The sequence below is a fragment of the Pollicipes pollicipes genome, unplaced genomic scaffold (genome assembly GCF_011947565.3).
Source record: "Pollicipes pollicipes isolate AB1234 unplaced genomic scaffold, Ppol_2.1 Scaffold_4740;HRSCAF=5597_pilon_pilon_pilon, whole genome shotgun sequence".
Taxonomy (NCBI): domain Eukaryota; kingdom Metazoa; phylum Arthropoda; class Thecostraca; order Pollicipedomorpha; family Pollicipedidae; genus Pollicipes; species Pollicipes pollicipes.
Window position 1 is genome coordinate 34432281 of NW_023596545.1, and position 17660 is coordinate 34449940.

The window sequence follows — 17660 nt, forward strand, 5'->3', positions numbered from 1 at the left end:
ATCTTTAACATTCTCCTCTCTGGCGAGATCGAGCGCAGATCTTTTTACCACGACACCACTGAATATAATTCCGCGATCTGGTGATCAGGGCACTCGGTTCGGTTTTGCACGCCATTGACTGCCATGCGCAGCGACAGGTCGCAACCAGGAGCAGTAATTTAGTTGCGGGGCCAGCGACTCTCTGGGCGGCCACGAACGGTACGTGGACAACTGGCTTCGGCGACAGGATAAAACGGCATTGACAGGCCATTGTTACGTTAGGCGCTGCACTTATCAGCGTGTGTGGCGTCTGTAGCCGTTAGAAGTGCGCAGGTACTGTGAATGGGGCTGAGACCCGGTCCCAAAACAACTCCTGGTTCGCGGCCCCCGCCGTAGTCAAACCTGGCTGCGCCCCTGAGTGCCCGCGGAGTGCTCGGACACTCCGGTGCTAGCTGTTCGTGTCGCACACAGCGTTTCCATTCGGCAGTTGACGGACCTAGCTGTGGGAACGGCTGGAAATCGGGTTAACGTCAACATTAGAGCTCATATATTACCCTGTATGGGACATAATATTGTCAGTGTCCGCCCATCACGCTGAGTACCAAACGACACGAGGCTGAACATCAAATTACGCTAAGTGAATGCAGATGGTAGCCCGCCCATGCTCGTTCGAGATGCGGTGGCGAAGTGAAGCGCCCCATTTTGTGCTGTCATTTGTAATGTTTATCGTAGCCAGCCAACTTTTGAAGGACAGCTGACTGAAGATGACGAAACCTAAGAGGGTTTGCGGTCAGTGCGTACCGCGTGAACTCATTCGTGTCGTGTCAGATGGCCTCTTGAGCGTTTGCAGCACTGGAGCGAGCAACACTTAAGTAAATGTTTACACTAGTAGCCGAAAAATTTTGCCATTGAGAATAGAACCAATACCGGTTGCAAAAAAATCCGAAATCTTTATTAGCCCGCAAAATGTTAACGCTCATTAAGTGTCTTATTTTTGCAGCAAATAGCGGTATAAATAATTTAACTAGCAACTAACTAGGGTGTCTCATGCGGTGTGGAACAAGCGATGCAATAACGATATGAACGATGATGATGATGATGATGATGATGATGCTAAAAGTTAAGATAATAACGTAGCCAGACGCCTTTGACAAACGATGCCAACAACTGTCATCAATGCAATTCTGAGATCTGACGTCAAGTTGCATGAACTAATTTAAGAGGTGGAGGTCCCTAAGACAGCTTTTCCGGGCCAATCCATAATAATATTCTGGGAACAAAATGACTGGACATCAGTTCGGTCAAGCCGAATAAACTCAAGTTGGCAATCGATGAATTCACAATAAATGAAATTTTTGTACCCGGGATCAAAGCACTACAAAAATACCCCCAAAATGATTAATTATCGTTCACAATCAACAGGGCTATAAGTTTGCGCAGTTGTCTTGGCCAATCTTTCGCGGTGCACGCACAGCGTCTCGTGCTCCAAATGCGTGTCGGAAAAGATGACACTGGACGCTTCCCGGTCACTTCCTGGCGGATTTGTGGGCCGAACAGCAGTGAGTTGTAGTCGGTGCATTTGCCTACACCGCGCAACTGACTCTTCGGATTTGTTTGCTCTGGTTGCTGAGATCTGACGTCAACAGAGATCTGATAACCTGATCTGATGATATGATCTGACGACCTGATCTCGCGATCTGACCTAACGATCTGGTCTGACGTCAACGGAGATCTGATCACCTGGTTTGACGATCCGATCTGACGACCTGATCTCGCGATCTGACCTAACGATCCGGTCTGACGTCAACAGAGATCTGGCGATTCGATCTCACGATTCAATCAGACGATATGATCTGACGATTTGATCAGACGATATGAGCTGACAATTTGATCTGACGATCTGATTTGACGATCTGGTCTGTCGTCAACAGAGATATGACGATTCAATCCGACGATATGATCTGACGATTTGATCTGACGATCTGATTTGGCGATCTGATTTGACGATCTTATCTGATGATCTGATCTGACGAGATCCGATCTCAAATGGCACCTGACGTTTGACGTCCTAGCCCGCGTAGATTCCTGGTTTGCACGCGAGTGTATGTGGCCATGTGTATGTACAAATACTCAATTTCGTTAATGCGATAGACCTTTTTCTCCTCAGTCAGAATATGTTAGCATCGCACTGTCGCGACGTCGGTTGGTACAGCACCTGCTGCGGCCCGTGTTCTTCAGCATCTTTGCGGTTGGGAAGTTTTACCTTTGCAATCTTAACTCATTGGGGAAGGTGAGATCGAAGGGATATTAAGATGCTGCAGGCAAAACTCATTTGTCCAGGGCACTTGCATGCTAATTCTCAGCAGCCATTTAAGGACTGAGTGCCTTGTGTTGTAGCTGAAAACCTTATGGAACCACAATCAGTAGATGTTAATGTATTAGCTTTTAGAAGACGTTACGACTCAGTCGGGTCGGGCCATCCAAGATGAAAATTAAGCCGTGGTTCAAGTTTTCCGCACTCGACACATGGTTTGCCTTACAATAAGATACAAGCGATGGACATCTGGGTTAGACATTGTTCAACTTCTGTAACATCTGGAACGAGCATTGTGAAATGAATGAAACTTTGCGAGCTTGTCTGCTTACTTAAGTGCAGGAAGGTCCGATAGAATCACCATCTCCTCGCGCATCTTCGTCATCTTCTCTCGCAGGGTCTTCATCTCATCTCTGACTTTTTCGTCCAGCGCCTCGATCTGAGAAGGTTACTCATCATTATTTACAAGCACACTCATGTCTACTCGCAGTGAGTCGGACCATGTTTTAGTGCATACGAAATACCTCATTGGAGTGCTTCTCATAAATGATGGGCTTATTTATGAATTCGAATGCCACGAAAGTGCGATGGGAACGTTCAAGCAAACTCCGTTTCATTTGCTCCATGCTAGAAAGGTCACGATAACTGGATCACAATTCATATCCTCGTTGCCAGAAACGTCACTGTATCTGGAACACCAGAAACGTGTAGCTCGCGGCTGTAGATCTACTGCCGGGGGTCATGCAAGCAACAAAAGCCTGATGCAACACCACCCTCCAGTGCGAGCCGGCTTAAAGTATAGGCCGTGCGACTATGCGGCGATTTCGTTGCCTTCGATGAAAAGCCTCTACGGTCTCTGCAGTATTGGCCATATGTCTGGCATCAACATAATTATCAGTGAACGTGAATTTTGGCACCCATAATTATCAGTGAAATTATCATAATTACCATGGTGCCAGGAAGGGTCCAGCCGCCTCCCTCATCAGACGGACCAAACCTGGTGCACCCTAAAGCCCTTGGCTAGCCCGGTACGATGGTCACTCAGCCTAGCATCAGTATTCATTATGGGACCATTCGTCTGATGAATGGCTTGAAATGCTTTCGTGCCAACAGTTGGAAGACAGAGCGTAATGGAAGTGCAAAAGTCCATACCGATACTCACACCTACACATAGAATATATACACGGATATTAACCGGTGGCATTGCCAGGTAAGCGCTGGCGGTCCGGAAAAGTTTCCCTGAGCGCCTCCTCTGCTCCGCCGACACGGCCCGACGCGGACCCCTCACCCCAGTGATGACCCCACTCCAGGTGAGAGGTCCGTGCGGCGCCGGCGCGGCGCGGCGGCCGCCACCATTAGCGCCTGCTCAGGTGGCTGTCCCGGTCCGGGCGCCCATCGCCTCCTGTCATTACGCGGTCGTCGCCGCGCCCCGGTACGCGTTAGACCAGCCGCCGCGCTCGGCGTGGGCCAGGGATTGGCGACGGCCGGCGCGCGCCAGAGTTGGCCCTGGTTTGACGCGCGCCCCGCCCGGCGAACCGTCCAGAGTTGGCCCCGGTCTGATGCGCGCCCCGCCCGGCGAGCGGTCTCCTAGGGAGGGGGGGGACGACCCAGCCGGCGACAGAGCGAGTGGGGGTGATGGGTCCCGGGGCGGCGGCGGACCGGGCGGCGTCGGTGGGTCACGGGACTGCGGCGGACCGAGCGTCCGGGTTTGGCAGCGATGGGCATCGTCTTGTTTGTCGCTCGCTGCCACCAGGGGAGAGGAGGGGGAGGGGCAGCAAAGTGCATTTATGTATATGGGGCTGTAAAGCGACGACCGTTCGACGAGCGTCACTGCCAATAAGAAAGGCCAGTGTTTACGAGCGTTACGATGAGTTCAGATGGTACACAGCCCGAAGTGGCAAGCTGTAAGCGCCGTACATTGAACGAAGTGACAGGCACGACCGTGGTCCATGTGACCCCATCCTGTTGTCTGTCGAAGCGGGTTTGTTATTGCTCCCATTCTTCCAGGTAATTGCTCACATATAATGCGAGTACAGCTGATGCTGCGTTTGATGGTCGTGCAATATCCACTTTGAGTAATTCGACTGTATATACTCACTAATGCAAGCACTGTACATGCATAAAGGAAACAAAATTAGTTGAATTGAAATGACGCCACCTTGGACTATGCCATCCCGAGCCGCAGTCCACAGCACGGTGGCGGGGTGCGCACTGGTTCCGTTACCTTCTGGTGATTGGCCTGCAGCTGCTGATGCTTAGTGGCAAGGTCGGTCAAGGTGTTCCTGGACTTGGCGGTCTCTCCTTCTTTAACCATGAGACTGTCCCTCAGCTCCCCCAGGTCCTTGGACGTGAACCTGCAGCGCACAGCGTTCTCGGCTGAGTGTTGAGCCCGCAACGTCAAACGCTCACAGCTCAGACAAAGATCGCGCGCGACAAAACCGGACAACGTTGAGAGCTGGACATGCAAAACCGACATCCAAAGGTCCAGCACTGAATCTGTGCCGCAATACTCACGCAGGCTCGACATCACGCCTGCGCCACCACACAGTCACGGGTTATGCGCTGAACCCACGCCACAGATCATCCACAGGCTGAGTACGAACCATGGTGGCGGCCAAGGTCAAGGTCAAGGTCAGTGCCCTCATGACTGAACGCTACACCGCGGCGATCCGCCAGCATCAGCTCGCGTGGGTCGAACAGCGGCACCTTCCTCGCAAGTGGACAAACTTAACCAACCTCTTCTCTGACCCGGGATGAATACCCCCCCCCCCCCTCAGCGCCGGCGAGATCTGCCAGCCGGCGCCGCAGGGCAGCCTGACCCCTGACCCCTCCCGGCGGCCTCCGTCTGCGGTCCTGCGCCCGAGTCCACCACTCACGAGGGCAGGTGGCGCACGTGGCCCAGATTCTTGCTGATGGTCTCCAGTGTGCGCAACACCTCCACCTCGGCCTGCGCCACCCCCTGCGTCTCGGTCGCCTTCGTCTCGTCGTAATTCAGCAGGAACTCCTGCATCTCCTCCTCCCGCCTCCGCAGCTCGCGGTACTTTAGGTTGCGGTCCGAGTTGCTGTCCTCCAGGTCCTACGGCAGTGGCGAATCGAGGTTTGTGCAGCTGTCTTTCGGGAAAATGCTGCGGGCGTCCACGCCAGAACACACCGTAGCTGAAGTAGGGCTATCGGTGCGAGGCAAATCACGACATGGTGCTATGTTCCGTACCTTGTCACACAATTCGGCCCCAGAGAATTCTGACAAGCGCGTCATTGCAGCCCGGCCATATCGCATCACTGCGCTGAGCTGGTTGGTGGCACGTGCTGCAATCGTGGTCTCTCAGCCCCCACCCCCGTCGGCAAGGAACAAGCGTAGCAACTCTCTCACTGTTTTCTATGCCGCAGCTATTGCCTTTTTATGGTGGCACCACACTTGGATGTGCAACAAACGAGCAACAAAAAGTGTCTCAACCGGCTAGCGTGAAGGGGGCTATTTGTACCAGGAGAAGAACAAATTGTTCGCATACATGATAGGCAGAACATTCACTTTTCTCCAAAATGCTACATGATTTAGAGGGAACAAAGTCATCTCCCCTCCCCCTTCCACCCCTGGTCGCCGGGCTTGCCTCACGAATGGCAGGTCTTTAAAATACACCCTGCGATCAGTGGACTGCGCTTAGCTGCAGCAGCCGTCAGCGACTCGAAGGGCTGGCCCGCCGTGCACCCGAGCCATGCGGCACAGTCTACCAGTAGTGATGTCGTCGTGTTAGGACGCGAGGTTAGATGGAGGGTGACGCCAGCCGGCGCCAACAGGTCAGAGACCGCCTTCACTGGAGAATGGGTAATTTCGGGGTAAGAGGTTGACGTTATATAAAGAACGCCACGGTCTACAAAAATGTACGGCACCGAAAAGAAGAATGTCACTCTACCGAATGTTATGAAAAAGAGGACACGGCGGCAAATCTGCCTTTTTTTCTCATGCTGGCGTTTTTCCTTCTTCTACTGACGTATTTTTTACAGGCAGCTCAGTTGGCGTATTGTGCACTGGGGCAAGGAACCTTTCATGGGCTTAAAGGCAACGAAGGGATTATGAAATTTGGAAAATGATATGGTAATTTGACACATTTTAAAAAGTAAGAGCTCTTAAATTGCATTATCATGAGCCCCCGCTAAGGGTGTGTTTTGTAGGGAACTCGCGGTAAAATGCGGTGTTATAACCGAAAACCTACGCAGCAATTGTGAGAAAACCTGCAATTCGATAGTCCCGCGGGCTGTGCAAGCGTGGAATCACATCTTTTTGAAATTTGTGTGTGAACCAGGCGCTTGAAATGGGTGTGGTCACCGGTAGTGTTTGCCAGCGATTGTATTTATCTAAACGTGATGGGAAGTGTGCGTACGAGGTATGCACTGCAGAGAGAGAATATTGCTTTGGTATTATTCAAGGGTAATTACTCCCAATAAATGTGATATGTCGATATCTGCCTGTATCTTTTTGTTTGCATTTAAACATGGTAGTGTGAGTGATGATGCCAACAAATCATAAGCCAAATCAAGTTATTTTGCAATTAAACCATTGAAATGGAACCAGTCAGGTATGTCATTGCATCACTACTAGGGAATATGGTAATCTCTGTCCTGCTGTAAGAAGTGTGGCCATCTGTATGTTGATAAACAAATTTAGAGATATTTTTGTTGGAAGTAAGTGCCCATACGGACTCATCTATATTGGTCAAAAGGCTTGAGCTATTCTGGAGCCCGAGAATTCATTTCAAAATAAGCACAGAGTTCCATCTTACAATGGGACTTTTCTTTTATGCCGTCCAAACCAGATACATTGCTTTTGTCAGTTCGCTGGTCACCACATACATTTACATCCACTCATTTTTGTGTTGACAGCATGTTGCTACAACTCTGAAACTGGGACAAGCAAAAGGTGAATTGTATAGCAGTAAGAATCGGCTTGCATTTCGTTTTCAAATGCTACGCCTGCGTGCGTGGACGCATGCCCTAGTAATACGCATGGTAAGGCGGTGTAAGTATGGTAAGGCGGTGTCTTACCTATGCTCTTCCCACAACGGAACGTAAGAATCATGAGGTGCAAGGACTGCATAACAACTTGGCTGGGACAACATTGGGGCATCCTTGGTTTCATTTCCCATCTCAAATGGTTGAAACCTCACTCGCAATGCACGAGTGCAATGCCGTGGTCGAAAAACGTCAGATGAGCTAGTTTCTTTATCCGACATAACATTTGTCCTCTTTTTACACCTATGATGCAGTGCTGCGCCAGAAGCTGTCTTACAGAGAGCTTTATAATACTCAAACGGCCCCGTTGCCTACTTTCTCGTGACGTATTTTCCGTGTTGTTTTTTTATCAGACCGCTATAATATTCAGTGACGTAAAATTGAAAAAGAGCGTCGACGGCGTTCTTATTTTTCGTAGCATTCGCTAAGGGTCGTGTTTTCGTAATGCGTAAGGGAAACTACGCTAAAAATACTATAAATATGACGAGCAGGAAGAAATGGGTCAGCCCTTTCCTAAAGCGCACAAAACTACGTTCTTCGTTCAAAATTTGACCAATTTCCTTTCCGAAGTTGAGAGAGCTTGGACCCACCAACAAAAAAGGAAGCTATACCCCAGTTTTGGGTGTGTGTCTTAGTCAATCAACTAAAACTAAACTGAGGAAGAACGTTCATCACGTCACTAAATTACGCAGGTGGTCGTGTTTTCCGACATGATTGGGGCCTGCCGTGGGCCCGACATCCTAACCACGAGACCCTTATTTCTCACCTTATTTAGCCCGCTTTATGTTTGCGAACGTCACTTTTTCTTTTGAATTCGTGCACCATTATAAAGCAATCCTTGCTTGGCAGCATAGTCCTCAGAGTCACCAAATAATCTCCAAAGAAGGCAGCCTTTTTGTGATAATTTCTGTGTTCCCCAGTTTCATAATTCAGCACAAAAAAGGTTCTGGAGTTCACATTTCCTGGTGTCTCTCCCCAAAAACCATTAGAAAGCACAAATCAATATTAAGGACGCTAGAATCATCACAGAAATTTACACAGACACCTCGTCAATTACTTACCCATATTGCAACCCAAGCAAAAACGATCTTCTATCCCAAACTTCGTCTGGAAGATCCCTAAAAAGAACATGAACAGTGGGAAGAAAAACCGTCGCTAATGCACCACGGGGGCCCACACATCGAAGTCTACCGTCAGCAAGACTCACGTTCTCAGTTATCTGCAGCTTTCTGAGGCTTTTCCAATTTCGGACTTAAGCTCGTGAATGCGGCGTTCCAGAGTTCCCATCTCCTGGTTATCTGCCTTCACCTGTAAAAGTCAGACCATAAGAGGAAACAATGCGAGAAGCGGCAGCGGTAAATGAGGGTTTGTGAGTCAGCCATGGTGCACCACTACCATTAGTTGGGCAATGCAGCCGCACCCCCACATTTCAGAAGATGAGCATGAAGTCTCCGGCGTTGCATAGAAATGATGCACTAAAAATGTAATTTGCATTCCCCAACACTGTTGTTAAGCCTCAAATATCTGGAGTTAACACCGAATGGGTGCAAAAACGCCAGAAAAGTGGAGGAAAGAGTGAATCTCATCACCCACTCAGCTCCTTCCATGAATCAGTGTAGGGTTAATGTAAAACTTCCACTGAATATGTACGTGTGGGGGAAGGGCGCGGTGTCAACCAGCCCCCATCCTTCCCCCAATTCCTACGACCATGGCAGCAGCAGCCGTCATGGCGGTGAGTCCGCTCCGGCGAGCAGAGCGGGGCGTCAGAGGAAGACTGAGTGAGCGGGCAGGAGAGGCCGGCATGATATGACAACAGCAGATGGAGGGCGGCGGTGGTAAGGTGCTTAGCGCGGACACAGCACGGGCAGAAGAAATGTCTGCAGCTGCCGGCGACAGATGCAGCGCGAAAGCCGCCGGCAGCGGACGAGTAGTGGGCGGCCAGCAGGCGGCAGCCAGCTGTTAAGAGCAGACGAACCATCCTGTTTGCGAGCCTGATGTGCGGCCAGTTCCCCAAAGTTGACCAAGGTGGCGCAGCGTCGGCAGCAGACGGCCCATCTGATGGCCCAGACAGACCGAGAGACGCCGAATCAGCCGCGGATGGAGCAGCCGTCCCTGCTGCCGACAGCCGGCGCTTTGATTGGCCGAGCACGCCGCCAATTAATCCTCAATTTCAGGCCTAATGAACACGACGTCGGGCGCCGCCCTCGCATGTCATTAGCTCCGCGCCTGCATCTGTGATGCGTGATGCGGCCTGCTTGGCTGCCAACCGTCCAGCATCTGCCGGTGTCGCGATCTCGCGATCATCTGGCGGCGTCGCGACCTCGCAATCATCTGGAGGCGTCACGATTTTCCGATCATCTGGCGGCGTCGCGATCTCGCGATCACCTGGCGGCGTCGCGATCTCGCGATCATCTGGCGGCGTCGTCATCTCGCGATCATCTGCCGGCGTTGCCATCTCGCGATCATCTGGCGGCGTCCCGATCCGCCCTCTGACGTCACGACCGAGCGCAACGTCCATCGGCGCGGCGGCTTATCATGAAAACCGAGACTTTATGAGACACGTCAAAGTCGCCGGCAGCTGCGACTCACGGGGTGCGACCCCACTGCCCTTTCAACGGGGCCAGGAGCACGTGCTCTTTTACCTCGGCCTCGCACACAAGTGTGCGGAGAGGGAGGCAAGCTGCAGTGTGGAGTCGCCGCGTGCTTGGCTTTTGCTGTGGAGTTCGGTGATAGCATCCCACCCCTCTCTCTAAGCTAGTCAAAACCTAGCATTTGCTCCTCCAACCGCGAAAGACAATCTAGCGTTCGTTAAGCCGTAATATATGGAAAAACCTGGTCAGAACGCATTCTGATCCCACCCTCTCCCCACCCGCCTCCAACTTCTGTAAGTTCCCGCGCCCTGCGCGCAGGTAACCTTAAGCGCCCCGCTCAGCCGTGGCTGCTCTAGGAGCCTCCTCTGCTCCAGCCTCATCGGTTTCAGGAGCCGTTCCCCTCTCCTGCCTCGCCCTTATCAGAATCCGTCCCCCCCCCCCCCAGTCTCACCTGCTGCAGGAGGCGCTCCCGCTCCTGTTCGGGAGTCTCGCGCGAGTTCTTCTCGTCCAGCAGCTCCATCCTCTTCGTCTCCAAGTAGCTGAGCTTGTCGTACTGCACGGCCGCTTCCTGCTTCAGCTGGAGATGGGCCCGACGCGGTTACGACCGCGGCCCGAGACCGCTACGACGCGACTCCCGGACGGTTACGACACGATCTTCACCGAACGTCTTTCGGCGGGGTCCGTAGTAACGCGGAAATGCCGGCCCCCGAGCAGCGCGAGCACGCCCGGGGAGCGACCCGCCGCGAGCAGCGAGCCGATGGGCGGCCGCAGTGGCCGGGCTACGGCTGAGATTGGCACCACGGTGGGAGTAAGGCCTCACCGCGCCGGCAGCACTGACATGGATGCCAAGGCGGACAAAAGAGCACTTAAGAAGCAGTGGGGAAGGTTTACAGAGACTTGAGTGGAAGCAAAAGGCAGGAAAGGAATGGCATAAAGGTTAAGTACGCTGCTGTGTGCTGTTATGTGGCAGAGCACGACATATGACCGGGATTTCCACTCAAGTTGAATCCAAGCTATGGAACAAATGTGTTTGCTTTCATATAAATTAACGCTTTACGCACAGATGCTCTTTATGTCCACCGGTTCTTTAACAAAGCACCAGCCACATTTCCGTCTCAGTGACGCTTTACGGCGTCCCAGAATGAACCCAGCCGTGTCTGCCAGCAGCCCCTCCCCGCTCCGCCGGTAATCCGGCCGGCAGCGGAGCTCCGGCTCGGTACTTAGCCGGCCGTCTCGGCGCCGCCGGGCCGGCGCTGCTTGACTGCCGCACGCACGCCGCTTGACCGTCGGATGGGCCGGCCTGAGGGTGCTCAGACAGGCCCTGGCCGGTGCTTGGCCGGCCGGGAGAGCGCCGCCGGTCGGCTGAGGACGCTTCCGACGGTCTGGTCCCACGGCGGCGTCACGGGGTCAGGGGGGTGGGGAGTGGTGGTCCGGCGCCGGGGTGGAAGGTCACTTCTGTGGGGGGGGGGTCTGCCGATTTGGTACGCGGACGCTTGCGTCTGGAGTCAGTAAAGCGCAGGGAGTCCATACGGCGGGAAAGCTGGACGCAAGCACACCTACCCACCGTCAAAGGCACGTGACAAGCGCTGTCCGATGAGCCCACCTGGTTGGCACAGTTCGGGACCTCTCCCCTGATGTTGCTGCTCGGCCGAAGAACGGGGAGGGCTGGCCGTTCTGAGCCGGTTCCGGGCGGTGCTCTGCCGCATCCGGCAGGGGGAGAGGGCGGGTAAGGGGCAGGGACGGACGTACCGGCGAGGCGGCCAGGTCGGCGTCCAGCTCGTTCTTCCTGGCGCCGAGCGCGTCCGCCTGCTGCTGGGCGTGCTCGATGGCCGTCTGCAGCTGCACGTTCCGCTCTTGCAGCCGCATGTAGCGGTCCCGCACCTCGCCGGGCATCGAATCCACCAGCGTGTCGGCCAGCCGCCGCTCCTAGCGGCGGCAGGGCAGGCGGGCAAGGCCGGTCAGAGCGGGCGGCATAGGTGGTCAGGAACGGGTGGTAAGCGGTCTGGGTGGCGGGGTGGGGGGCGGGTCAGGGAGGGGAAGGGGAGGCCAGAAGCCGGGTGGTCGGGGGGGGGGGGGTCCAGGATCGTTCGTCACGGAAGGACGGATTGGTCGGGGGCTACCAGTCCTGAGCAGCACCGTTCTGAAGCGGGGCTGTGGTCTCGGTCAGATTAGAGTAGGGGGGGGGGGGGGCGTTAGAAGCTGGCGTGTGTCAAATCTCACCCCGTGAGTGTCATTCACGGTTCTGGTCGCTCGCACGTTTGGGTGGTTTGAGTCCATCGGCAGAGGTCAGGAGCTGTTAAAAGGAACTGTCGAGTGATGACAGCATCAGACGGCAGGGTTAATTGTCATCAGAGAAGAGAAAACACGATCAGGTATACTAGATGTCAGGCTTCGACATGATCAGATAAACATCAGGATACAGGCCAATGCAATATACCAGACACAACATTCGTCGTTCAATCTTTCCTTCTTGATTTACAGTAATAAACACCAACGTCGCCTCTTCTGCTTGCAAACATCTTGTGCAATGTGAAGCGTTGGTCGCATCTAAACCCACCTGATCGATTTGGTTCTCGACGTCGTGTATCTCGTTTTCTTTTTCCTTGCGATTCATGAACAGTTTCTCAACAAGAAGTGCTTCCTTTCCGTTTCTAAGAAGGTAGACAGATGGGTGTGTTAGTAGTAAACAATCGCTCAATGTCATCTATGACGAACGCTCGGTCATTCTATACCACGGCCATTCGACGACTGAGGCTGGCTTTCATATTCAGGAGTTCGTGTTCAGACAGTGCGAACGGGTGTCGGCATTACAATTTAAGATAAGATTCATGATTCCAAGAACGCCGAAAGGAAAATCTCTGTCCATGAACATTTAACAGGCCGGGGAGCTCGTCCAAGCTCGAAGTGTCTTTGAACACAAAACGTCAGCGTTGTTGTCTTAAACTCTTGGAATGTCTGACTACAGCGAGGCAGGCCCCGGCCAGCACAGTATAATTCTCCTTGTCGACCCTCTTCAGCCACCACAGGCGTCTTCTGCTCGCTCTCACATCACGCCCAGTTCTCCGGGGCCTGGCCTGGAGAGCCGGCCGCCGCACGCACTCACCTGTGCCTCAGCTCCTCAAACTCCCCGTCCACTACCGACCGGTCCGAGTCCATGTTCATCAGCTCCACCAGCACGTTGTAGTCAGCCAGCTCTGCCTGATGCTCTGCGCGACAGGGAACCGACCGGATTACGTCACTGGTGCTGCTCCTCGCCCTCGCCCCCCTCCGCTGACACGGCTGGGCGGGCGTCGCGGACGTTACGGATCTCCTTCAAACATGGAACGGCAACTGTGCAGTCTGCCTGACCGGCCTGGAGGCTATCAAAAAGCTCGACAGCGCTCAAGCGGAATCCAAGAACTAAGTCCAGACAGTCCCGACGCTATGTAAAACTTGGCAGCACTCAAAGCGCCCTACTCAACGCACCTAGCGATGGCTGGCACGGCCACGTGCCGGTCACTGACTCGCCAGTCTGTTGGCCCGCGGTAACGGCCCCACCCTGCCCACCACACCCCCGAGCAGCTCGCCGGCCATCTCCTTGACGCGCGTGTCGTAGGTGGTGTAGGTGGCCTGCTCCTGGTTCAGCGAGTCCGCCTGGCGCCGCAGCTTGGCCACCTCGGAGCGCAGTTCGGACGTCTTGGTGCGCAGCAGGCCCTGCCGCCGGCACACGCGAGCACCGGTGACGTCACACCGCCGACGCAGCGCGTCATACACGACAATCTTTTGTCAGCTCCACCAATCCACTGTTCTCGGCCGGCTCGGCCCGGACCCTGCGGGACGGCCACCACGGCAGGCCCGGCCGCCGGCACATGCTAGCGTCGCATGTCACAATGACGTCACATCTCATCACGTCACTTCACGGCGGATGGTGCCACTGCCATCCCAGCGAGACCCGGCACCAAGACGCCACGTGTGCCGGTGGACTACTACGTGAGCCAAATTTCCGCGCTCCATGGATTCCCGTCACCCTCAACTCTCAGGTCAATGAATCGAAAGTAAGACATTAAAGTTGGAATCGACGCTAAGATATGACGTTGCATGACGAAACATTCTGTCTCTGCGACTTGTTTTATGGCCTTGTTGTACTGTAATTACACACACTCCATTCTACAGAAGTGTCGACCACGGGTATTTCATCGACTTCTACTTCACCCAAACGGAACCAATGAACACGCCGGGCTAACCTCAAGAGACCAATCATGATATGCCACTCAAACGATTTGGCAAGAAGGTACGTACGGAACGGTTGATCAATAAGATACATACAGCATGTGACATTACCATTTAGAAACAGGTATTACTACGCTTTTTTCCTCCTTTATTTCGCGTGCAGGTCCGCTATTTCCATCCCACAAGCTATCAATCCATCGCTGAATGATTAACAAAATTTTCAACTGGATGTGCGCGTGGATCCCTCAAAACATATGCAGTGATTCAGGATCCAGATCCTGTCAATGGAGGACCATATGGGCCCGGAATCCAGTCTTGTAATGCACGTTCACGTCAGCGCTCGAAGCACCACCCGGGCACCCCTCTCCGCTCTCCTCCCCTCACCATGAAGTAGCTCTTGTCCTGCACCATGCGCGAGCGGCCGCTGCCGGCCGTCTTGATGCCGGAGAGACCCTGCTGGGTGATGGGCCGGCTCATCACCCGGATCTTCTCCATGGAGCCGGTGACGGGGCGGCCCGAGCCCATGCGCGACATGGAGGCGCGTGACGCCGGCGCCTGCGTGGCCGGCCGGAACCCGGTGCCGGGCGGGCCGCCCACGGCGCCTGAGAACGGGCGGCCAGAGGTGCCCGGGCGGCCGTCCTGGCCGTCGCCGGGCAGGCCGTCACGGCTGGGTGGAGGCTGCACAGATGCGACGCTCAGACAGGTCGCAAACGGTCTCCTAAAGGAGGCAAAAGGCTGCGCGCCTGAACTTAAATACATCGCTGAATGCCAAACGCTTGCATTTTGCATGCGCTTCATTTATGTTGCGAGTCAACCAGTGCATACTTGGACAGTTTTTACTCGGTGAGTTATCTCACAAAAGGCGGAGATACGACCGCGGGCTCTGGCCGAAGCTCCGTTCATCACTCACCAAGTACTCCCTCGCACTCTCACCGGCACTCTGGCCGAGGCCGAGGCGTCACTCACCCACTGTGCGTTCTCGCTGAAGGACCGGCTGTCCTGGCCCAGCGCGCCGGACACTGGCCGAGACACGCCCGTCATGGGCGCGCGAGGCGCCGGCCGACATGCTCTGGAACGAGACGGGCATGGCTGCAGTGCCGGCGGACCCTCTCCCCACCGCGGCCGGCGGCTCTGCTCCGCCGGCCGGCGCGCACCTGGTCGCGCCCACGCCGCCGCCGCACTGCCACGGCTACCGCCCACAACACGGCCGACGTGTCCCGGCGGCGCCGTCTCGCCCACAGTACCACGGACGTTGCGACGATACATGCAAACGCGTGGTTCGATCAGCGGTCCACCGCGTGACACAAAACAGCATGAAAAAACTAAACTTAGTGCCTTCACGGCGACTCGAAGTACAAATGTGGAAACCGATGGGAAACATGTTTTCGGCCGCATTTGCTGTATGCATACGCGGTGCAAGCACCTAATAGGTGGTAGTGAGGTCGCTCAGCCATAATAGCTTTCTATAATGTACGCACACGCGTCCTGATTTACCAGAACGACGTTCACTTGCAGCAAGAACATGAACGTTTTGGCTAGCGTAGACAGATAAGTCGGCGTAGCATGTGGTTGTTCTTTTGTATCTACACACACATAAAATTGCCACAAACACACTACTAGCGATATTCGACGTGTTGCCCGAAGTCACAGTGAGAATATCAAACGCATCGTGATGAACTGTATATACCTGCATGTACACTTGTAAACAAGCTAGATGTCGAAAATCATGTCGGGCAACTGTGCAGCTTTTCAGCTTTTCCTCTCGAGTCAGCGTTCTAAAAGTACCTAAATTATCGGCACGGACCCAAGACGAACTGACTCTCTGGAATCGACGAACCACGACAAACGAACTGACCTCTGGAAATCCATGTGAACTATCAACCGTGTTCTCCGGCTTCCTCGCCGCAGATTGCGAGAGATTGAAACGTCGTGCAACGGCACTCAGAACACCCCTCGTCGACCGTTGCCCGCCTGACCCGACCCGACCTGACCTGGAGTCCGGAGGGCGGCCTGGAGAGGCCGGTCATGGGCCGCGAGCCGCCCAGGACCTGCTCTCGCCTACGCCGGTGGCGGGTCGGCTGCGTGCCGCGCCGTCTGTGGCCGGTCCAGGTCCGAGGCCGGCCGCACGGCTGAGGTGGACGGCCGGCCCGACGGGGCGTCCACGCCGGCGACGAAACCCGACGCCGGTCTGGCGGACGCAGCGCCGCCCGGTCAGCATTTATGTTGCATTTGGTGTTAGCTGACATTCCCATACATACGTGTCATACGTGTCCACATACGTGTCATAGTCTGACAGACAAAGCGGTATGTCAAGAAACAACGGAAAAGTGATAAGGGATAATAAGCACAAATGTATGCGCGATAGCAGAATGAGACCTTCCTTATCGCACACAAAGGACCTGGCAGCGCGCTTAAAAACGTACTGAGTCAGTTGTCGACACATCCCACAGGCAACTCATTAATGAGAGACGCCGCTCGGCGTGCAAATAACCGCTGTCCTGCCGCCGTGCGCACCGTACGGGGGGGGGGGGGGGGCGCAGGTTATGGTCCACGCGAGTAGTTCGGTCACTAGCCCGCGCTCAGCATATGTTTGAAGCAAACAGGCGGGAGCCTCAGGTCCACCTCGTTCACGGGCTTTGTGTGCAGCGATAACAGCTGATAACAGCCGGCGGATCGTGGGCGGAGAGCGTCCGGTAAATGTATGTGTGTCTGCGTAGCCGTGCCCCCTGAGGCCCGCAGGCAGGATGTGCATTGGGACACTATTAAACACAGTCTTTCTAGCATTGGTGCTTGCGTATGCGTGCGTGCTGGTAAGCGCGGCCATGCGGCTTGCAGCCCTACTCCCCGCAATCTTACCAACATTTCGGGCGCATGGTGGTTCCATAGTTTCCATGAGATCAGGTGCGATGAGCATGGCTGCTTTGAGCGAAATCTGTGATGCTTCGCAAGATTGCGCAGTTTGAGCCACGTTTAAGTATTGTGCAGGGGATTGTGATGAGCAACATGTGACTGTTTGGGTGAACATGTGTTGACCGGCATGTACAATGTACGGATTTTGGCTCTGTGCCTCACAAATGTCACCATCGAATGCCACCATGCCTCCATCGAACGTAAATTGACAATTCAGAACAAACAGCCTCGCTTCGGTAAACCATCACCCAAGGCTGTTGGACTGATGGCAGTGATACCTGTCCATGAAACAAAATTTTGTAGTATGCAATACTTTTATGCTTCCGACAGCTATGATGTTTCCGAGTCACAATAGCTACACGCATAACACTGTTCCGATAAGGTGTATATATCGCTTCGAATGAAGCAATGCTGGCTGATTTTGGTGAAACAGTGCGCACAACAGCAGTAAACAGTGATCAAATATTATTTAAGCGATATCTATAAAAAGGCAGTGACTTATTCAGTCTTTCAAATTCAATTCCTGCAAGAAAGAGCAGCATTGCGTGATGCGTAATTGGGTGAGAAGCACCGTTCGAGTTTGGAGTATGCCACGGTCAGCGCCTTTGATATAGTCTTGTATTTAAGTTGTTGAGGGAAATTGCTTTTGT

At 54.0% G+C, this 17660-nt stretch overlaps 1 protein-coding gene across 1 annotated transcript; it reads right to left on the minus strand.

The window, feature by feature from the left end:
* Positions 1–8515: 8515 nt before the first annotated feature.
* LOC119098258 (intraflagellar transport protein 74 homolog) lies at positions 8516–14637 on the minus strand. Its single transcript, XM_037221181.1, has 7 exons — positions 14485–14637; positions 13446–13584; positions 12995–13097; positions 12449–12542; positions 11641–11817; positions 10343–10468; positions 8516–8608 (listed from the first exon to the last, which is right to left on the minus strand). Exons 1-7 carry the CDS (start codon positions 14632–14634, stop codon positions 8516–8518), a joined length of 882 nt encoding a protein of 293 aa, XP_037077076.1. The 5' UTR covers positions 14635–14637.
* Positions 14638–17660: the final 3023 nt, after the last annotated feature.

Excerpts from the sequence above, each read along its gene's own strand:
- LOC119098258 (XM_037221181.1), bottom strand. The coding sequence starts at position 14,634 with ATGTCGCGCATGGGCTCGGGCCGCCCCGTCACCGGCTCCATGGAGAAG. Across the intron at positions 12,543-12,994 it reads TTTGAGGAGCTGAGGCACAG|AAACGGAAAGGAAGCACTTC; the intron begins GTGAGTGCGTGC and ends CTACCTTCTTAG. Across the intron at positions 10,469-11,640 it reads CCGACCTGGCCGCCTCGCCG|CTGAAGCAGGAAGCGGCCGT; the intron begins GTACGTCCGTCC and ends GCCCATCTCCAG.